Raw genomic sequence first — 23,808 nt, forward strand, 5'->3', positions numbered from 1 at the left:
TTATTTTGTATTGTTGAATTATACATTGGTAACTTAATAAAAATGAGGGCTTGGATGCAACATTTCCTTGCTGCCTAGATCTTTGGGTATGTCTACACTACGGAATAAGGTCGAATTTATAGAAGTCGTTTTTTTTAGAAATCGGTTTTATATATTCGAGTGTGTGTGTCCCCACAGAAAATGCTCTAAGTGCATTAAGTGCATTAACTCGGCGGAGTGCTTCCACAGTACCGAGGCTAGAGTCGACTTCCAGAGCATTGCACTGTGGGTAGCTATCCCACAGTTCCCGCAGTCTCCGCTGCCCATTGGAATTCTGGGTGGAGATCCCAATGCCTGATGGGGCTAAAACATTGTCACGGGTCATTCTGGGTACATATCGTCAGGCCCCCATTCCCTCCTTCCCTCCGTGAAAGCAAGGGCAGACAATTGTTTCACGCCTTTTTTCCTGAGTTACCTGTGCAGACGCCATACCACGGCAAGCATGGAGCCCGCTCAGGTAACCGTAACCGTATGTCTCCTGGGTGCTGGCAGACACGGTACTGCATTGCTACACAGTAGCAGCAACCCACTGCCTTCTGGCAGCAGATGGTGCAATATGACTGGTAGCCGTCATCGTCGTGTCCGAGGTGCTCCTGGCCACGTTGGCTGGGAGCGCGTGGGCAGACATGGGCGCAGGGACTAAATTTGGAGTGACTTGACCAGGTCATTCTCTTTAGTCCTGCGGTCAGTCCTATTGAACCGTCTTATGGTGACTAGGCAGGCGATACGGATTGCTAGCAGTCCTATTGCACCATCTTCTGCCGAGCAGCCATGAGATGTGGATGGCATGCAGTCCTTCTGCACCGTCTGCTGCCAGCCAAAGATGTAAAAGATAGATGGAGTGGATCAAAACAAGAAATAGACCAGATTTGTTTTGTATTCATTTGCCTCCACCACCGTCTAGGGGACTCATTCCTCTAGGTCACACTGCAGTCACTCACAGGAAAGGTGCAGCGAGGTAAATCTAGCCATGTATCAATCAGAGGCCGGACTAACCTCCTTGTTCCAGTAAGAACAATAACTTAGGTGCACCATTTCTTATTGGAACCCTCCGTGAAGTCCTGCCTGAAATACTCCTTGATGTAAAGCCACCCCCTTTGTTGATTTTAGCTCCCTGAAGCCAACCCTGTAAGCCATGTCGTCAGTCGCCCCTCCCTCCGTCAGAGCAACGGCAGACAATCGTTCCGCGCCTTTTTTCTGTGCGGACGCCATACCAAGGCAAGCATGGAGGCCGCTCAGCTCACTTCGGCAATTAGAAGCACATTAAACACCACACGCATTATCCAGCAGTATATGCAGCACCAGAACCTGGCAAAGCGATACGGGGCGAGGAGGCGACGTCAGCGCGGTCACGTGAGCGATCAGGACATGGACACAGGTTTCTCTGAAAGCATGGGCCCTGCCAATGCATGCATCCTGGTGCTAATGGGGCAGGTTCATGCTGTGGAACGCCGATTCTGGGCTCGGGAAACAAGCACAGACTGGTGGGACCACATAGTATTGCAGGTCTGGGACGATTCCCAGTGGCTGCGAAACTTTTGCATGCGTAAGGGCACTTTCATGGAACTTTGTGACTTGCTTTCCCCTGCCCCTGAAGCGCATGAATACCAAGATGAGAGCAGCCCTCACAGTTGAGAAGCGAGTGGCGATAGCCCTGTGGAAGCTTGCAATGCTAGACAGCTACCTGTCAGTTGGGAATCAATTTGGAGTGGGCAAATCTACTGTTGGGACTGCTATGATGCAAGTAGCCCACGCAATCAAAGATCTGCTGATATCAAGGGTAGTGACCCTGGGAAATGTGCAGGTCATAGTGGATGGCTTTGCTGCAATGGGATTCCCTAACAGTGGTGGGGCCATAGACGGAACCCATATCCCTATCTTGGCACTGGAGCACCAAGCCGCCGAGTACATAAACCGCAAGGGGTTCTTTTCAATAGTGCTGCAAGCTCTGGTGGATCACAAGGGACGTTTCACCAACATCAATGTGGGATGGCCGGGAAAGGTACATGACGCTCACATCTTCAGGAACTCTGGTCTGTTTCAAAAGCTGCAGGAAGGGACTTTATTCCCAGACCAGAAAATAACTGTTGGGGATGTTGAAATGCCTATATGTATCCTTGGGGACCCAGCCTACCCCTTAATGCCCTGGCTCATGAGGCTGTACACAGGCAGCCTGGACAGTAGTCAGGAGCTGTTCAACTACAGGCTGAGCAAGTGCAGAATGGTGGTAGAATGTGCATTTGGACATTTAAAGGCGCGCTGGCGCAATTTACTGACTCGCTTAGACCTCAGCGAAACCAATATTCCCACTGTTATTACTGCTTGCTGTGCGCTCCACAATATCTCTGAGAGTAAGGGGAGATGTTTATGGCGGGGTGGGAGGTTGAGGCAAATCGCCTGGTTGCTGGTTAAGCACAGCCAGACACCAGGGCGGTTAGAAGAGCACAGGAGGGCGCGGTACGCATCAGAGAAGCTTTGAAAACCAGTTTCATGACTGGCCAGACTGAGGTGTGAAAGTTCTGTTTGTTTCTCCTTGATGAAACCCTCCGCCCCTTGGTTCACTCTATTTCCCTGTAAGCTAACCATCCTCCCCCTCTCCCTTCGATCACCGCTTGCAGAGGCAATAAAGTCATTGTTGCTTCACATTCATGCATTCTTTATTCATTCATCACACAAATAGGGGAATGACTACCAAGGTTGCCCTGGAGGGGTGGTGGAGGAGGGAAGGAAAATGCCACACAGCACTTTAAAAGTTTACAACTTTAAAATTTATTGAATGCCAGCCTTCTTTTTTTGGGCAATCCTCTGTGGCGGAGTGGCTGGTTGGCCGGTGGCCCCCCCACCGCTTTCTTGGGCGTCTGGGTGTGGAGGATATGGAACTTGGGGAGGAGGGCGGTTGGTTACACAGGGGCTGTAGTGGCAGTCTGTGCTCCAGCTGTCTTTGCTGCAGCTCAACCATACACTGGAGCATACTGGTTTGGTCCTCCATCAGCCTCAGCATTGAATCCTGCCTCCTCTCATCACGCTGCAGCCACATTTGAGCTTCAGCCCTGTCTTCAGCCCGCCACTTACTCTCTTCAGCACCCCACCTCTCCTCCCGGTCATTTTGTGCTTTCCTGCACTCTGACATTATTTGCCTCCATGCATTCATCTGTGCTCTGTCAGTGCGGGAGGACAGCATGAGCTTGGAGAACATTTCATCTCGAGTGCGTTTTTTTTTCTTTCTAATCTTCACTAGCCTCTGGGAAGGAGAAGATCCTGTGATCATTGAAACACATGCAGCTGGTGGAGAAAATAAAAGGGACAGCGGTATTTAAAAAGACACATTTTATAAAACAGTGGCTACACTCTTTCAGGGTAAACCCTGCTGTTAACATTACATACATAGCACATGTGCTTTCGTTACAAGGTCGCATTTTGCCTCCCCCCACCGTGTGGCTAACCCCTCAACCCTCCCCCCTCCCCGTGGCTAACAGCGGGGAACATTTCTTTTCAGCCACAGGCAAACAGCCCAGCAGGAACGGGCTCCTCTGAGTGTCCCCGAAAGAAAAGCACTCTATTTCAAGCATGTGACCATGAATGATATCTCACTCTCCTGAGGATAACACAGAGGGAGAAAGAACGGATGTTGTTTGAACGCCAGCAAACATACACTGCAATGCTTTGTTGTACAATGATTCCCGAGTACGTGTTACTGGCCTGGAGTGGTAAAGTGTCCTACCATGGAGGACGCAATAAGGCTGCCCTCCCCAGAAACCTTTTGCAAAGGCTTTGGGAGTACATCCAGGAGAGCCGCAAATGCCAAGGCAAATTAATCCTTTCACATGCTTGCTTTTAAACCATGTATAGTAGTTTAAAAGGTACACTCACCGGAGGTCCCTTCTCCGCCTGCCGGGTCCAGGAGGCAGCCTTGGGTGGGTTCGGGGGGTACGGGCTCCACGTCTAGGGTGAGAAACAGTTCCTGGCTGTCGGGAAAACCGGTTTCTCCGCTGGCTTGCTGTGAGCTATCTACAACCTCATCATCATCATAATCATCTTCTTCGTCCCCAAAACCTGCTTCCGTGTTGCCTCCATCTCCATTGAAGGAGTCAAACAACACGGCTGGGGTAGTGGTGGCTAAACCCCCTAAAATGGCATGCAGCTCATCATAGAAGTGGCATGTTTGGGGCTCTGACCCGGAGCGGCCGTTCGCCTCTGGTTTTCTGGTAGGCTTGCCTCAGCTCCTTAAGTTTCACGCGGCACTGCTTCGGGTCCCTGTTATGGCCTCTGTCCTTCATGCCCTGAGAGATTTTGACAAAGGTTTTGGCATTTCGAAAACTGGAACGGAGTTCTGATCGCACGGATTCCTCTCCCCAAACAGCGATCAGATCCCGTACCTCCCGTTCAGTCCATGCTGGAGCTCTTTTGCAATTCTGGGACTCCATCATGGTCACCTCTGCTGATGAGCTCTGCATGGTCACCTGCAGCTTGCCACGCTGGCCAGACAGGAAATGAGATTCAAAAGTTCACGGTTCTTTTCCTGTCTACCTGGCCAGTGCATCTGAGTTGAGAGTGCTGTCCAGAGCGGTCACAATGGAGCACTCTGGGGTAGCTCCCGGAGGCCAATACCGTTGAATTGTGTCCATAGTACCCCAAATTCAAGCCGGCAAGGCCGATTTAAGCGCTAATCCACTTGTCAGGGGTGGAGTAAGGAAATCGATTTTAAGAGCCCTTTAAGTCGAAATAAAGGGCTTCATCGTGTGGACGAGTGCAGGTTTACATCGATTGAACACTGCTAAATTCGACCTAAAGTCCTAGTGTAGACCAGGGCTCAGTTACAGCATGTGTGCACCTGCTTATTGACTGTAGCACAAAATCCTGTAAACTTTTCTCCTTTTTCAGGCAAAATTTCTGTTGATTTCATGATTTGGCCTTGTGGAACTACGTGATAGGCAAATCTCCAAAATGACAAATTCATTTAATGGAGTATCAGACTATTGGACACTCCCCTGATGTTATCCAAAATGCTTTGGTCTGTAAAATTGAACTGGAAATCTAGAACAAAGTATTGCAAGATTTCTTGAGCTTTCTACTCTTATTTATTGTCAGGCTTTGTCTACACACAAAAGTTACAAGTAATAGCTTGTAGGTGGATTTAATTAAACTGGTGTAAACCTGAATTTTAGCTAAATCAGAGAAAGTTTTATATGTAAGTCAAGGTCTCAGTATGTAACAACCAGTGAATATTGTCCACTTTTTGGCAGTTCTGCTGCCAAGTAGAACAAGGAAATGCAGAACTATGTAGTTAACTATATTTTTCTGAATCTCACAATGGCTGAAATTGGTGAAGGTTTAGATAGGTTTATCTGAACCAGTTTTCCCATCTGTGTACTTTTTTATATTTTTCCCATTGCCTCAGTTAGACCTTCTGATTTTGAGGGATTTTTTAAAATAACTTGGCAGGTATAATATGTAATTCTGTGTATGTTTGTTTATGTACAGAGCGGCACATAATATGCATTGAGGTGAGTGACTTGTGTTTGTGTACATATATATTTATATTGTGTATATATAGAGAGATCTATAAATACATACACATTCAATGTACATTTGAATATGTATGTATATACAGTAAGTGAAATCTTGTCATTGAAGTCAACGGCAAAACTCCCATTGCTCCAGTGGGGGGAGAGGGGAGAAAGCAAGACTTCACCTGATGTAAACATGAGGAGGAGGATTGCATGTACAGTATATTGCATGAATAATTGAATGCAAGGCAATAAAGATTGAAGACAAGGCAATAATTCAGACAGAGGTATTGACCTGACAACAGAGATTTTAAGCACAGCAAAAAGCCTCTGAAAAGAGTTGCCCAGTATATTAGTGTTTAATATATACCAAATTATTTCTGTAAGCCTTCCGCTGCCTAGGTTCTTTAAATCTAAAACCCATTATGAAGTGGAAGGAGAATAACCAATATACATTTATGCAGCTGAAGGATTAAAGGTCATGTGATGACAGAAGACAGCTTACTGAAAAGCAAAATTTATTAGGAAATAATAATTTGTATTTAATACAATAAATCCTTGCTTAATAGCTTCTCAGTCACTTAATTTTCTGAGATATCATATATAGCCAATCTACTTAATGTAATGTATAGGATTTTAATAGCTTTATGCTCTGATATTAGTCTCCATCAATCACCTTTTAACAACAACTCTATCTATTACATTCTTCTGTTATGTTTCCAGGAATGCTACATTGTAGTAACTATGTAATATGTAATGCATCTCTAACTTTTACTTTGAAAAAGGCTATTTTGAACTGATTTCAATGGTACCATTAGGAGCTAATTAATGGACCACCTCTGCCACCCTGAGTTCCATTGAATAGAACATACTCTGCAAGGGTGCCTGTGGTCCCTATTGAAATTAGTGAAACTACTTACTGTAAGAGTGGCTGAATGAGGTTCCCTGTATATCCAAACAGATGTTTGACTACATAATAATAGTGTCATTTTTTAAAAAAATGCTGCATTCTTATGATCACCAGTATAATAAAATGTGGTGTATACCTGTTGATATAAGGTGAGCTAGAAAGAAAATCAAGACAATACATTTTAAATAGGTTCCATGTTGTACGTGTCATAAAACTCAATTAACCCTTTATAGAACAACCTCATATATTCACGGTCACCTGCGCAAGTGTAATCACATTACTATATTTACCTAGTCAAAAACACATACAAGGTGCTCAATGAAATGTTTCTTTCCCAGGCACCACACATTAAAAATCTATTATGTACGTTTGTATGATAGTGAAATGAAACTGTATTCCATTTTGGAGGAGGTTTGCTGAGAGAGATCTAATGCCATAAGCTTCATTTGGAAAGCACATGTTGCTGAGATTCAGGAAGGAATCTGTCCCATTTCACCTTGCATCTTTATATTCCCATGTGTCATTTTACAGCCCATGTGCCTCTTTTAGTGAAGCTCAGCTGTGTAATTTCTACCTTCCTCCAGGCAGTGATTCTTACAAGCAGACAATTACTGGTGTCAGCAAACATGTGGCTATGGTTCACTGCATGATTAGCTCTTAATATTTTGTTAAAGGAATAATTTGAAACCTTCAGTATGATTGGGGATAAATCACTTTTCAAGTGTATCACAGCAGATTGTTTGAGATTAAAGAGATGGCAGAAATATGTCCTTTTTAACTGTTAATTTTTAATAGAAGAAACATGGTTAAAATTTACTAGTAGTTTTATTAGGATATAAAACTAAATTCTGCTGTTATCTTGGTATAAATCCAGTGCAACTTCAGACTTTAGTGTACCTCATGTTGTGAGGGTTGCACAGATGTAATGGATGGTGGAATTTGACCCAAGTGATCTATGAATGGCCTTGACTTTACATTTTTGTGCTCTGATCCTGCTAATGCTTATACGTTGTGACAGGGTCGGGCCAGATGGCTATAGGAGAGTGATAGAAGGCAGATATATTAGCCCCAGGTTAAGTAGGTCCCTTTTCCCTGGGTAAGGTAACAGGGAAGGTTCCAGAACAATCAGGAACTTTCTGGAAACAATTAAGGCAGACAGGATGATTAGAATACCTGCAGCCAATCAAGAAACTGCTAGAATCAATTAAGGCAGGCTAATCAGGGCATCTGGGTTTAAAAAGGAGCTCACTTCAGTTTGTTGTGTGTGTGAGGAGCTGAGAGCAAGAAGCTGAGAGTGAGAAGGCGTACTACTGGAAGACTGAGAAGTACAACCATTATCAGATATCAGGAGGAAGGTCCTGTGGTGAGAATAAAGAAGGTGTTGGGAGGAGGCCATGGGGAAGTAGCCCAAGGAGTTTTAGCTGTCACCCAGCTGTTACAGGAGCCACTGTAGACAGCTGCAATCCACGGGGCCCTGGGCTGGAGGACGGGCCCAGGTTCCCTCCATCCCCCCAACTCCCTACTTGATACCGGAGGAGTTGAATTGTACTGTGGGTTCCACCAGAGGGGAAGGTCTCTGGCCTGTTCCCCGATCCACTAGGTGGATCAGCAGAGACTGTGGGGATTGTTGTTCTTCCTTTCCCCATGCTGGCCAGTGATGAGGCTAACTGAGTGAACGGCAGATTTGAGCCACGAAAGTGGCCAAACTGAGGGCTGCCGTGAACCTCTGAAGCGAGAAAACCCGCCAATAAGCACAGGACCCACCAATGCAGAGGAGGAACTTTGTCACAACATGTAACTGTAAACACATACCCCTTGAGCTGTAACTTTTCATGCTTAATTGTTTCCAGAATCAGGGCCTTAAACTGCTGGATTGTCATTTGATTTTTGCATTTTAGACTGCAACCTTGCAAAACACACTTGTGAGTAGCTTTATATTGTGCATAGTTGCATTCAATTAATAGGATTACTTGTGTACATAAGTAAAAAGAAAAGGAGTACTTGTGGCACCTTAGAGACTAACCAATTTATTTGAGCATGAGCTTTCGTGAGCTACAGCTCACTTCATCGGATGCATACCGTGGTTGCAGGAATAGGACCTTAGTTTCAGACAGAATTTCTAAACTTTCGATGTTGATGTTGAAAATCAAACTTTGGTTCTATAAAGTTTTCTTTTCCAACGTGTGTTAGAGCAATGAGATAATTTTCTTGCTGCAGCCAACTGAAATAAGCATGTTTGAAACTCAAGAGTTAGCACTAGATTTCTTTCCCCCTTCAAGGAGCTTAACTGAGTGATCATTGTGTTGTTAAATACAAATGAGATTTTATTTTCTTATGACTAATTTAAAACAGGTGCATTAATCATTACTGTATAGCCAAGCATTTTAATTATTAAGGGTTTTTTAATAATAGTTCTAGAGACCCAAACTTTGATTTCTATTTCCTTTTGCTTTGTTCCTCCTTTGCTGTGGTAAAGAATGTTCAATATTATCCATACAGTGGTGTACACCTTCTGTACTTCTAGAAAACAGACTTAATAAGATGTGTAAATAACAAAGAGGATATAATACTTGTCAGGCAACTGATGGCCAAATATAAAATACACTAAGTCAGAAACTGAAGGGAATATCCAAAATAGAGAATTTTACAAAACTTGATGTCAGCATTCTACATTCTATATTATTCAGACTTCTAGCCATCCACAGGCTAATCAAGCTGAAAAATGATGGATTTTCTATTGTTTTAGTTCAATAATTCAACTTCATATAATTGTTCGGAGTTTGGTTTTGTTACAACTTTACCAAAATTGGTAGCATCCCTTGGTCTACCCAGGTATAGGAGGCTAGATCCCTAACCTGTAGTTCTTCAATGCCTTTCTTTGACTTTCTTTTTGACATGAGTAAGAGCTTTGTGAAGCTTGAAAGCTTGTCCCTGCCACTAACAGAAGTTGGTCCAATAAAATATATCACCTCACCACCTTGTCTTTTTATTTTTATATTATTGCTATTTTTATTCTAATATGCACATTGTGACAGATTTCCCCATTGTACCTTCTTTGCTTGAGTGTATATCTGAAATTATAGCGCTGTATTTTCTTCCCAACATTTGGATTGTTTTGTGTTGGTATGTGATGGAATTATTGTAATTATTAAAAAAAAAAATCTTCCAAGACCAATAGCAGTAATATTAGTTTGAGCACCATATTTCTAATTTAATTTAGTTAATTTTTAATTTAGCAATATAACCTATAGTGTACACCCAATACCATCCTGAGGTACTGCATGTGATCAACAATGTAATATGTAGATTCTCCCATTCTCTAGGTTTGTCAGGTTGTTTTATACTTTCCATAATAAAGTAATATTCTTGATAAGATAAACAAGATGATATTAAGTAAAACTGATATGAATATCTAATGTGTATGTTCTCTAGTCCTTATATATAATTAGAATTCAGCTGGAAGTTTTAAAAGCATTAATTTCCCTTGGCAGATGTGAATTGAAATAGTAAATTATGAAAAATCTGCAACACAGTTACATGAGGCAGACTAGAGATAGGTTGACAAATAGATTTATCTTGCATTTTTACCCAAGCCACCCAATCTATCCATATAGCTAAATCCTGCAGTCAATGGATGTTTTGCTTGTGTAAGGACAGAAAGATTTGGCTCTTGGTTTTGTCTTCCAGCACCTAGAGGCTCTGATTCAGGAAAATACTTAGTCATGTAGCAGATGTTAAGTACCTTGCTTAAATACCCCTTCCTGACTAAGGATGCTTTCCTGCCTCAGGGCCAGAGGGTGTAAAGATATGCTTCAGAGTAACAGCCGTGTAAGTCTGTATTCGCAAAAAGAAAAGGAGTACTTGTGGCACCTTAGAGACTAACCAATTTATTTGAGCATAAGCTTTCGTGAGCTATAGCTCACTTCATCGGATGCTGTAGCTCACGAAAGCTTATGCTCAAATAAATTGGTTAGTCTCTAAGGTGCCACAAGTACTCCTTTTCTTTTTAAAGATATGCTGTATCTCAAAAGGTAGAGATAATATCAATTGAGCCTGAGTCACTGGGGCATGTTTTTATTTTGTATTTCTGCTATTTAAGAACTCCTGTGTGTTTACATTAATAATTAATAAGGACAATTATCTTTATCTTTTCAAGTGAAGTGCTGCACTCGTAAATTAATGATGTGGCAGTAGTTATTAATTACATAGATATTTGTAAAGGAAGGCAAGTTAATACATTCCTTTTACTACCAAGACCAGCCTTATCTGTGAATTTTAACCTAAGCAGTCCTGTGGAGTTCTTGTAAAGGGTTTGGCAATGGCTTGCTAATGGTCAAAATGGCTTAACCATGTTTAAATGAGAACCTTTTGAATTAGCTATTGTCAGTATCAGAGTAGCAGCCCTGATAGTCTGTATCTTAGATAGTCTCTAAGGTGCCACAAGTACTCCTGTTCTATTGTCAGTAGTTATCTGCATGAAAAAATCTTTGATAGGTTAATACATGTGTTTTATTGGAAAACAAACAAAAAACACCCAGCAGTGCAAATATGAGCCCTCTGTCTTTTGGTAAACATGAAAATTTAAAAATGAAGCATCTAACCTTTTAAAATTACAGCTTGAAGTGTCAATAATGAATCCATTAATTTCTGGAAATAGCTATTTAAATATTCTGTTTTAGCTCCCATCAGCATTCACTTTTACTTTGCTGTGTCCAATCCTAAATCAAAGACTGTGTTAGTTCTACTGTTTCAAGCCAATCTGCCTTGCTTTGACTCGTAACCTCAGGCTTATAGAAAAGGCTTGTATCATATGGCCCATTCAACTATACTGTGTCCTTGTGGCCCACTGAAAAGCATTATAATCTGCTTCATGTCACATTCATTTAAAAGTCTTTGGGTGAAAATCTGACTCCACAAATATCCCCGTGAATTCTGCGGGCCCAGGATTTCACCTTTTGGGCCTGGGTCTGCCCTCCGTTAGAGTGGAGTAAAACATGAGTAACTCCTTTCAAGTCAGCAGTTTATCCAGGTATAAAATTAGGGTTAGTGAAATCAGAATCAGGATCTTCCTAGTAAAGGAAAAATACTACATTGTATGTATAGCCCAAACCAGACACTTGTGCCATATGCCACATTGGCAGCTAATTCAGGGAGAAAAAAAAATATTGGTAATACCTTATTCACTGAAGTAGTTTTAAAAAACTTTGTGGTATCAATTTCGTATTGATTTGGGGTAAATAATTGAATGTTAAGCTCCATTGTTCATTAAAACAACATTATCAGAGAGTTTATATTGAATGATACAAACACTAATGACTTTCAGAACCTTTGGAATTATTGAAATTTTCAAATTAGCATATAAGGGAACAACCAGTAAAAAGCAAGGCTAATACATGGCGTAAGGTACTTTGTTCATTTGGTGTGTTAACAATAATTTAGTTTTAATTATGTGTGAAAATATTGCATAATACTTAAGAACCTGTTCTGTAGCATGTTATTAAAATGTTGTTGTTTATGAAAATAGGATAGCAAATCCTGTAGGTAGCAATTACATTTTTGCGCAGAAGCAGGGTGAAATCATGAAATATATTGTGAGCTGATTTCAGAGTTTGTAATTTAATGAAGTGCAAATCAGAAAGGTTCTCTGGTACAGGAATTGACATATTGGAATATGTGAAATGTAAGGGTTGAATCCTGGCTCACGTATATACATAGAGCTTCCAAGGAAGTCAGTGAGTGTTTCATGCTCAGAGCTTGGAATCTGAGTCAGATTCTGCCTGGTCCTTGTGTGGTAGCTCAGTATAAGGGTGTAAAGATAGAGTGACCATACGTCCATTTTAGCTGGGACAGTCCCCTTTTTAAGCCCTGTCTCAGACGTCCTGACTTTTTTGGCAAAAATGGGCATTTGTCCCGTTTGCCAAAAATGTGAGGTGCATGGAGGAATGCTCCGGGGGGGGGGGCAAGTGGTGACGAGAGGCACTAGGCAGTGGGGCTCAGGCTGTCAGTCCCAGGAGGTGTGGGGCTTGGGCAGTCAGCCCCAGCCCCAGGCAGAGTGGAGTGATCGGTGAGGACAGGTGGCTCAGGCCAGCCTCATAGGGGGTGGGTGCGCTCGGCCAGCCCCACCCAGTGTCCTGTTTTTACTTTGGGAAATGTGATCACCTTATGTAAAGACTAGACAGAATTGCATGAGAACCAGGCAGGGTTGCACCCCCTGTGCTCTAGGGAGCACAAGTATTTCTCCCTTCCTACTCGCCTGAGTGTGGCCAGGGCCCCGAGAACATAGGTCCAGAGGTCCATCCCCTTGCATACAGCAAGCAGAGCTGGCTATCTGCATTGGGGAGGTAAGCTGCCCAGTACAAAAGGATGCTAGAGGCATGCACTGCTGCACATTCTGGAGCTCCAGAAGATGTCTTTTGCCCCCTGGTGTTCTAGCTGCACCAGTGCAGCTTCACACTGCCCCTAACGATGAGCTGCTTACCCCAGTGCCACGTTCTAGCCCTTAATGAGTAAAACCTGGTAAACTTGCCACATTATTAAAAGATATGCAAGTAAAATGGCCTTTCAAGTCTAATGTAATTGAGACAGCCTGAATACTGCAAATGCCAATTAAAGAGAGATCATTTAGAATAATAGTACTTAAACTATCATTTGACTAAATTACATAACTATGTAAAAAGGTAGGGAGAGAAAATCAAGCAGTGCAAGGCCAGAATTTAACCAAGGGTGGAACCAATTTTGTTTCAAAATATCAGAGGTAGAGAAAAATTGATATGCTGTTCTTCTGTTTGAAGCCTATGGAACAGAAATTGCTGAGAGGCATCTGTTCAGTTTCTACTGTCCTTTGGTCTCCTAAAATATGGGTGTTTTGTTGGAAGGATAGGATACACAGCACAGTTAAATGAAGGGTCATATACTGACTCAACTATAATGGTCAGTAAAATAATAAGAGAAGAAGAAGAGGGACAAATATATGGTTGTCAGCTCGAGGACACTGTAGCAAGAAGCCTGGGCGTGGAGCATGAAATACCTATGAAAAGTCATTCACTACAGGTTTCCTATAAAATTGAATCTGTTTTGGTGGACAGCCTAAATAATTTATGTTAATTAAAAGAACCACATTCATATCTACTTTCTGAGCAGTTTTGCACAGGATCTGTAACAGATTACAATATTATTACAATATTACAATATTATTTAATATTTGTAAATATTATGTATAGTATGATTGTCTTGGGTGGTGCATTGCATAGTTAGTGAAAGTATGGTGCCTATCTCAAAACACACACAATCTAAGTGGATCACCAGAAGAGAGAACTTTGGGGGAGATAACAGACAAGGGGACTAGAGAGAGGGATAGGCAAACAAGGTTGTCACAGTACATGGTCATGTTTGTTCCTAAGGGCTTATTTTTTATATAATTACATTTGTAAATTATTTTTATTGTTTAAAGAGAATTAATTAGATGGTAGTTGGAGCAGTTGTAGGGAAAGTTGTATTTTGAGGAGGGATATGAAGAGTGGGAGGGAGTTTGTGTGCCATGCAGGATCAGAGAGGACTTTCCAGATGTAGGTGTCAGCTTGGGAGAAGGGAAGAAGGGGCATGGCGAGTGATGCAGAAGTGGTGGAATACAGGGACTGAACAGGTGAATGGTGGGAGACCAGGAATCAGATGTAGGCAGGGCAGAGCTGTGCAGAGCCTTGGAAGCAAGGGCAAGGAGCTTGAAAGTGACCCAGAAGGAGATGGGCTTTTAAGGGAAGTTGAAGGCCATAGTGATGAACGAGCCTAACCGACCCTGTAGCAGTTGTTAGAACAAAAGCTTCTGAAGCTGTGATGATTTATTGTGGCAAGTCTAGCTTGTTAACTCCTCCAGTGATATAAAGCAAGTTGGAGCAGCCTCCCTGGGAGAGAGAAATATGGAGCTGGGATATGGGAGCTCATGTAGGGCCACTCTAGAGATGGCCAGCTAATGGGAGGAATTTTTTTGTTGTGCTATTCTTTTTGAATTGCCAGTAAAGCCAATTAGTTTGGCATTTGTGAGGGTCAGGATGACATCCTGTGTATTTATACAGCGCTTAGCACAATGGGGACCTGAGCTTGATTTAGAACAGTGGGTTCGACCATAATACAAAACAGCAACAATAATAATAACTATGAAAGGGGTGAGTTTGGATACAGACTCAGGGTGTGTACGATCTGTTGAGAACAGGATGGGGACTCAGCCTTTTCATTGCAAGGAAGATGAGTTTGGCAGCCACATTTTAGATAGACTGGAGGGAAGTTAGGTGGCTAGAGAGAAGGATATTACAGTAGTCTGTGCTGGAGATAATTGAGGGATGGACCAAAGGGTTTGGCACTAAGCATGGAATAAATGGGAAAGATTTTGGATAGGCTACAAAGGAAGAAAGAACAGGATTTAGCCACAGCTTGAATATGATCAGTAAAGGAGAGAGGAGTCAAGGATGGTACTTGACTTATTTATAATATTAACATTCATGCCACCCTAATTGCAGAATACTACAGAAATATACTCCTGAAATATCTTGTATTGTCTGAATAGTTCTTTGTTGGAAAGGGGGAAATTTTTAATATTCTGCATGATTTGGCATACCTTGCTGACTGAATATGCCTGAAGAAAACCTTCAATGGCAATTAATATCTAGGATACTATTATGAGTGAATTTCTGGCTTTTCATATTATAATGTATAGATAATCATTGGACTTGAAAATTGAAAGAGAACATTGATGTTTCGTGTGGAACCCTACAATTACATGAATTTGATAATAAGTGCCTTTAGTCCCTTTTCTTATGAAGATCAATGCATTTGCGGGGGGTACTGGGGAAGGGAATCCTTTTTGCAAGGTTTCTTGTTGGCGATGTATAAACAAAAGAAAAGAGATTTTCCTGTTCGGCTTCTGTGTTTGAGGCTGGGGATCAAATTCACTGTATTGAACTCTGTTATAACTCCTGTTAGAGATCGTTCAGTATAAATACCTATTACACAAGGATGCTTATTGGTACCATGAAAATGTCGTAAACTTTATCAGCCTAATACCCAAAAAAGTGCAAGCTCTTTGTCACAAGAATTAATTGAAGCAGAAGTAAAAAAAAACTTACCAGTTTAAACTAATACACATGCCTTTACCCAGTCTTCACTTGTGTTCATTCAAAATTGACTTGCTCTTGGTAGGTGCAGACACCTGCAAAAAAATATAATAGTTGCATACACCCTAAAATGTGCATATACAAAAGAATTAACATTTGCTCCCACAAAACCCATTGGCTCCCAACTATTTTGCCATTGTGAATGCTAATGCTTGTGTATGCTGGTGTGTGTTAGGCTGTTAAAGGGCTCGTGCGGGAGTGATAAATGATGAAGAGGATAGGTCACTAATTCAGAGCAATCTGAATTACTTGGTAAACTGCACACAAGCAAACAATATGCACTTTAATATGGCTAAATGTAAATGTATACATCTAGGAACAAAGAATATAGGCTCTACTTACTGGATGAGGGATTTTATCCTGGGAAGCAGTGACTCTGAAAAAGAATTGGGGGGTCGTGGTCGGATAATCAGTGGAGTGTGAGTTCGCAGTGTGATGCTGTGGCCAAAAGAGCTAATATAATCCTGGGATGTATAAACAGGAGTATCTCAAATTGGTGTAGAGAGGTTTTTTACCTCTATATTTGGCACTAGAAATATACTGTGTCCAGTTCTGGCACCCGCAATTCAAGAAAGATGTTGATAAATTGGAGAGGGTTCAGAGGACAGCCCTGAGAATGATTAAAGGATTAGAAAATATGCCTTATAATGAGAGACTCAAAGAGCTCAATCTGTTTAGCTTCACACAAAAAAAAGTTAAAGGGTGACTTGATTACAGGCTGTAAGTGCCTACATGGGGAACAAATATTTAATAATGGGCTTTTCAATCGAGCAGCAAAAGGTATAACGTTATCCAATGGCTGGAAGTTGAAACTAGACAAAATCAGACAGGAAATAAGGCATAAATTTTTAATTGTGAGAGTAATAAACCTTTGGAACAATTTTCCCAGGGTTGCAGTAAGTCTCTATCAGTGACAATTTTTAAATCAAGTTAGGTTTTTTTTTTTTTAAGTATGCTCTAGGAATTATTTTGGGGGAATTCCATGGACTGTGTTATACAGGACGTCAGACTAAATGGTCACCATGGTCCCTTTTGTTCTTGGAATCTGAGAGTTCACATATGAACAGGTGTTTGTTCTTCTAAAATGCAGATGCAAGTGAAGACCAAGACAATAAATCTGGACCACAGCATCAGTTCCGAATTTCTGGGTGACCATGTTAAGTAGCAGAAGATATAATTAATCTAAAGTAAATATACACAATATAAAATGCAGATGTGTAAACTAAGCATTAAGTATACTCAAGCATCTGTTTCAACATAATGTTCTTCTCAACAAACGGGGTTTTTATTTAAGAGGAATGGAATGTACCCTGAGCATTGGACTCTAATCAGCCAATTAAGGTACCCAACAATTACAAGACTGGGGTGAAAACTAATAAAAGGATAACATAACTATATTGATTTTAAAGCAGTTCATATATTACTCCCACAGGACAACTCTGGTTTTTACTTCTGCAGTACATTCACTGCTCTTGTTGTTGTTTTTTGCTCAGTGTGGAAGCAAAGCGTATTTAGCAGTAAGGTTTTAGTGGGTGGACTTGTCTTGAGGACAGCATCTGCCTTTCCTGTGTATGCTTCTCAACATAGTTTATATGTAGCTTTTTTGTTATTCCAGGAGCCTCTGAAGCATATAATATTTAGTTCCCATGAGTCTGAACTATCTGCCTCAGCTCATGTTTTAGCAAGTTGTTTTGTCCTGCAGCTGGGTCAGGATTTATCTGTCTTTGACAGAATGGACAAACTGTCCACAGGTCTTACATGCTACTGCTTGTATATTTAAGTAACTCAGCTGTCACTCAGAAATGTATTGATGAGCAAGCTTAAGCATCCCACAAGGGTCTAAATAATATCCTTTATAATAATAATGTCTTGTGCTATAATTACACCATTATTTGATACAATTATTCTCTGACTCAGGGGCTAGGGAGTAACCCCTTGCTAAAGAAGGTGTGCGGGGTAGAGCATAGTGTGGTTTTTACTCAAAATGCTTAATGCACAGGACTGTATGTTTTTACAGTTGATATTAGGAGTGTTCATTCTTCTTTAGTTATCATTTTTCAAATCCCTCATTCCTATTTACTGCCTACAAAGAGGTAATTGTTTCCCCAGTATTTTAAGTGTGGAGGGGTCTCCTCTGCATGGAACTGCCTTATCTTACATTGGGGGAGCAGTTCAGATACTTCAGTAGGACCATCCCCACTTGCACCAGCCCTATTTTGAGGTTGGAGATCCAAAGATGCCATCACAGACTGTCAGAAAAAGCTGGCAGAAAGCAGATGCAATCTGATCCTGTATTAACTGTTCTGTGATCCCCTTCATGCCAGGAAGCATGTGTGTGGGTCCCGAAGGCAGGAGTGACTAAAGGAAGTCCTGGTTACATATCTCCAATGGAGCCATGCGTCACAGAGTCTCAGGGAGGGCAGATGACCCTACATTGGTTCTCAAACTTTTGTATTGGTGACCCCTTTCACACAGTAAGCCTCTGAGTGTGACCCCGCCTTATAAATTAAAAACACTTTTTTTATATTTAACGCTAATATAAATACTGGAGGTGAAGCGGGGTTTGGGGTGGAGGCTGACGGTTCGCGACACCCCATGTAATAACCTTGCAACCCCTGAGGGGTCACGACACCCAGTTTGAGAACCCCTGCAATCTGCGTAAAGGAACAGAACCTCTGTACAGATTGTCCTGAACTTCTGTGAAATCCTTGGAATCTGTAGGCTCCTTGCGGGAAAGTCACAGTCCATTCAGCAGCATTCAGGTTGAGTAGACTCTGTTTCTATCATCTGAAGCTTTTTCCCATAGGAGAGGATGATATGTTGCAAGACTCTTTTTTTTTTTTTCTTTTTTCTTTCTTTGGGATAAGTGCCAATTTTGTGGATCACTTGAAAACCTAGCAGATTGGCTCTAGAAACTAATATTAGCTTTACGTTTTAGCCAGCACTCTTTTGAGTGGTTTCCAGGCATTTTTAAGGTAGACATAATTTCTCAGAGATGTGCTTAAAAGGATGGAAAAAACTCGGAGTCAAGCTTTATTAGCTCTTGAAGCCAAAACTTGACAGTTGGAGACCTCTTTGAAAGAGAAGTTTTAGAACTTTTTTTAAGTCATGGAAACTGTAAACATTAATGTTTTAAACAAAAAAGTAAGTGCCTCATTAAAATGTGCATATCATGCTGTATGCTGTTTATGCCCTGAAATGAGAAGACTTCACACTTGCTTAATAAAAAATAGCAATTTCTTAATTTCACCCCTGCAGTTCTGGACTGGGAAAATGATTTATTCTGTAGATACTAAGTTTTTACTGTTATCAGAAGTTTGATGCTAGTCAGCATCTTGATAACGTCCAACAGTGTGATTTATTTTTAACAGAATACGAAGATCCCAATTGTGCCTCAGGTCCTATGCTGAATGAGCTGTTGGCCAGTCAAGAGGTTTTTTTTATGTCATAACAAATACATTTCAGGCAGAGCCTATTGGCCATACAGGATTTTCTCACATTTGTAGACATATGGCTCCTTTGCAGATAGACAGACAGATAGCATCAAAAGAACTCTGTGCAGCTCAAAAGCTTGTCTCTTTTGCCAACAGAAGTTGGTTCAGTAAAAGATATTATCACCCAAGAACAGCAATCTTTTTTTGCATGATGGACACTATATAAAACAAACCTTGAATGGGAATTAGTGGCTAAAACCTTGTAGTTAATTAGGAAAAGTTCTGCTTGCCTTTGTTTTTAGTGATCAAATCATTGATCTGATCCTATGTGTGAACTTTCTTCATGGGCATTCAGATATTAATGGTCATAATTATTGAGCATTGTGCACCAGATTTAAGACTTTATACACTCTTGATGCTGAGAGGATTTTAGCAGAATTAAAGAAGGTTGCTGTTTAAGGTTTTAGTTGGATCTTGCTTCAGATTAACTTTTTCCAAATGAATGCAGGTTTCATGCAGTAGATGCAACTTTTATCATATTTCCCTTAAGGTTATATATGACTTTAACTAAAAAAGCTGTAGTCCTCAGTTTTCATGGGTCACAAAACAAGTACCCATTCCCCCTTATATTTTGCTCTGGCCGTTAATAAGATCTTGATAAATTTACTTTGCCATTCAATGTAGGTAATAGAGGATGGAGTACTGCATGGGTCCATACATTTTCCTGTTGTCTAGGAAATGGCACATACTGTAATCAGTAATGTGATAAATTACTTTGTCGTTATTATTGTGCTTCATTAACTTTTTTCAGGACAGAAAAACATTTCTGTCCTGAAAAAATATATCTTTATCTCTTGTGAGTGTTCCCCATTATTCAGACTTCTACATCATTCTGGATAAATGCAAGATTTACATTTAGATTCCAGTAAATACTTCTAAGAACAGGTATCAAAGGTAAACAAAATATCTCCGAATATACAGCAGCTGCCAAGAGCACTTCAAAAATATAGAAGAGACAGCTCTTTATTTTTAAATTTCAATTTTCCAGGTGTTTTTATGCTAGAATGTCAACAACTTCTTTAATAGCTATTTCACATTATTTTTCATTTGATGTGTCTATTTCTGCTACCGCTTTATGTCTTGACTGGAAGAGTCAGGAAGACTAGAGGATTTCTCATTAATGACATGTGGTGACACTTTACTTTATTGTTCACTGATGACTTTCTGACAGAGATAGATGACATGCTTGGAGTTTCCAAGAAAATCTGATTCCATCATTGAATGGGGGAGCTTTGAAACAATTTTTGTGATTTACAAACAGGTTATGGATATGCCAAATCTGGCAAACAGTGACATTTACTGTAAAATGTGGAGCACCAGCAGTGGAGTCACTTGATTGTTGTTATGCTGAAATCTGTTTTCTCAATGTTACAGTTGAGCATATATTTTACAGCCCCAAAAATATTAGTTCATATTGTATTAGTTTTATTAACAATACAGAATTAGGGAACACTCCCTCTTTGTCTGTTTGATAGATTGACACAATATTAAATACAAAAAGTTAGTAAACATTTTGGTTAGTTTCACCTACAGCATTTCAAGCTTTTAAAGAAAGTGGGGAATAATTTTATTGCATTGGGTTATGTGGACCTAGCATGACTGTATAAATGAAAAGATACAATAATGAAAATGTAGAGGAAGAGCCAGGTGGAATATCATAACTGATTCACAGAGCTTCTAGGCAGAAATCTAGGAAATTTAAATTGTGAATAACATTTGTAAAACAAAGTCAAGTAGAAATAAAAATAACATTCTTCCTGTTCCCACCTCTTTCCTGTTCCCATGGCATAGAAGGAACTTCCTTTATACTGGGCCAAAGTACTCAGCAACAACTGTCATTGGTGTGTGCTCTGGAAAACGTGTTTCCTCAGATCATAATATTCTTGTCACAAGCATAGACCCTCAGGATAATGAGCTCTCTGTTTCCTGTGGAACTTTAAATCCAGTTCAGGAATCCCAAATATAGTCCTGTGGCTGCCACTTAACCATTGGATTGCTGCTGGATATTTCAAGTATGTCTAGTAGGGCAGAAGACACCCACAGTGCTGCAGAATGTACCACAGATATCCTTACATTACAACATCACAAAGAATTGAGCTTTAGGAAAATGGATCAAAAAATCTCATCCAAAACCAAGAATACTAATGTAACATAATTTGCCAAAAAACAAACAAACAAAAAAAAAAACCAACAAAAAGAGGGGGAAAAAATTTTCCTTTAAATCCAGACTTTAGCTTACAGGAGACTGTCAGCTAGTGTTCTGAGTTTTCATAGATTCATAGACTGTAAGAGCAGAAGGGACCATTCTGATCATCTAGTTTGTCTTCCTACATAACACAAGCCATAGGATTTCACCCAGTAATTCCTTCATCAAGTCAATATTTTGTGCTTGAGTGTGGGCACATTTTTTTAGAAAAACATCTAGTGTTTTAAGATTCTTACTGAGCCTGTAAAATGGTCATTTTTCTTCTGTTTATTTTATCATTTTTACTACTGTCCGTTTACTTTTCTAAATCAAATTGCTTTTAAAACTTGGTCTAATCTGAGCTCTGTAACCCCTGTCCTGGAGGATGTATACATAGGCTTAATTTTGAGCACATGAATAATCCCCAATAGCTTCTATGAGACTATTCACATGCTTAAAGATAAGCACTGCATAAGTCCTAGCAGGATCAAGATGTAGCTATATATTCCAAAGATTGTACTATTGTAAATTGTCTCTCAGGAAGTCCTGGATGTCACTCCAGACTTCCTGCTCCTGCTGAGAGCCATAAATTGTATTTCCTAACTGCACAACTTCAGTGGTGGTAGTCGATGATCATCATTGTACCTGGCATTAAGGGGCCATAATGGCGGCAGTGGGGTTCAGAATCTCACCTAAGGAAACTAATTATAATTATTTCATCATAATGTTCTGTGTCAGCCCTGCAGGGGAACTAGAGATTAAAATCATATAATTTATTCTACAATAAACAAATTAGAGATTAAAATAATATAAATTATTCTACAATAAATAAACCATAAATATAAAAACTGGAGATGTTCCTCCCCAAGTGCCTCTGACTCAACTGGTCGCCCCGCCTTCACACTGCATGCATTCAGTGGATCTGCAGCATACACAATTTGGAAAGTCAGCAACAGCAATCTTTCTGCAAACCTAGAGGATAAAACACAGTTATCACAGCAGCTAAAGCCCTTCTTCCTTGAGTTTCAATCTGTGGTGGACAACATACTGTGCTACTAGATTTCGCCTAAAACTGTCTTTCGCTCCAGTTAACAAGGTTCCTCATCTTTTTGAGTTCTAGTTCTATAGCTGAGATGTTCGTAAGTGAATGTAAAAAAAGTATTTATTTTATATTTTTAACTTTGTATTTTTCAGTCCACCAACAACATATAACTAATTACATTTGATGACTGTATATATCCTGTTTTCATTAGATGCTGAAAAAATGGTGTCATTTGAAGTTGTGGAGTTTTAATATCCGTGTAAGTTTCTTTTACGGATGCTACTGAAATAGAATATACTATCACAATGAATAAAAACAGGAAGGTTTAGATTTTTTGATTAGTGATATGTCAGTAGTGGAATGTGCATGTTTGTTAGTTGCATACACAAACCAAAAGAATACTTGACTCTCTGTTTTTACAAATGTTCTTCACAATTTAATTTCCTATCTTTTTGCCTAGTTATGATATTCCACATATCTTTTCCTTTACATTTTCATTATTGTATATATTCATTTACACAGTCACGCTCGGTCAACAAGACCCAGTGCAATAAATCAAGACATGATGGCAATTACTTAGGGGTATTTACCTTTTTAGCTTGGATAGTGGACTTCAGCATAACAGTGGAGGGTCTAGGGGTCTGCCCATAACTCATTTCTTGGAAAAAGAAAAATTGATTACAGGGGTTTAACGAGAGACCTAACCAAAACTAGATACATCCAACCAAGGTGCTCTGTGAAAGACAGAATCTGAGCCATATTTTAGCAATATAAAGGGAGCTATTAATTGTTGTTAAGCATCGTCTCTTACTCAGAGGGCTGTCTTCTAGAAAGCAGAGAATGAAACTATCTTGCCAGCCCCCTAATGTAAAAGAAAATGTAAGAGAAAAGTGCTTTGAAAAGCAGGAATGGCTGCCCTAGGTTGAGGAGGTATGCTTGGGCATGCAAGCTGACCCACATGCATGGACTTGATAAATAGGGCCTGGAAACAGCTAAGAGGAGTTGGCATTTGGACAGCAAGGAAGGCTGCCAATCTGACCAGTGGGGTCAGAGGGGGTATTGCTTTCACTTAAGTTGAGAATGCCGAATTTAGTTTCGTTTATGGAAAGGCATAGATACATTAGATACATTAAGCAACCTGTGTCTTTTGTTTCAATTTCATTCTTTCTATTTTTACTAATACTATTACTATTATTAGTATTACTAATACTATTTTTACTATTTTGTTCTATTAAGATTACGGCTGTCTTGGTAATTTCACACAGACATCCCCAAAGGGAAGAGAGCTCTCTGTAATCTCTAAAGAGAGGTGCTGAAGGATAAGGAGCTCATGAAACTAAAAATCCCATTCAGCCTTGGTCAAGGGACATGGACAGGGATGTCCTATCCCAGTGAGTTGTGTTGTCATCAGGCTGCAGAAGGCAAATGCCCGAGGAAGAGATAAGAGTTGTAGGGAGTATAGGTTAC

General features: G+C 40.5%; 1 protein-coding gene across 13 annotated transcripts in view; it reads left to right on the top strand.

The window, feature by feature from the left end:
• Positions 1 to 23,808, top strand: part of TENM2 (teneurin transmembrane protein 2) — an 806,981-nt gene that overhangs the window by 342,469 nt on the left and 440,704 nt on the right. Inside the window, exon 2 of one of the 13 annotated variants that reach the window (XM_077823698.1) lies at positions 13,162 to 13,179. The exons of the other annotated variants lie outside the window; for them this stretch is intronic. Coding sequence (XP_077679824.1) covers positions 13,162 to 13,179 — 18 coding nt within the window. The remainder of the gene's footprint in view (positions 1 to 13,161; positions 13,180 to 23,808) is intronic. 13 annotated transcript variants of the gene reach the window in all.

Source organism: Eretmochelys imbricata, chromosome 8, assembly GCF_965152235.1.
Source record: "Eretmochelys imbricata isolate rEreImb1 chromosome 8, rEreImb1.hap1, whole genome shotgun sequence".
In the NCBI taxonomy this organism is placed as follows: Eukaryota; Metazoa; Chordata; order Testudines; family Cheloniidae; genus Eretmochelys; species Eretmochelys imbricata.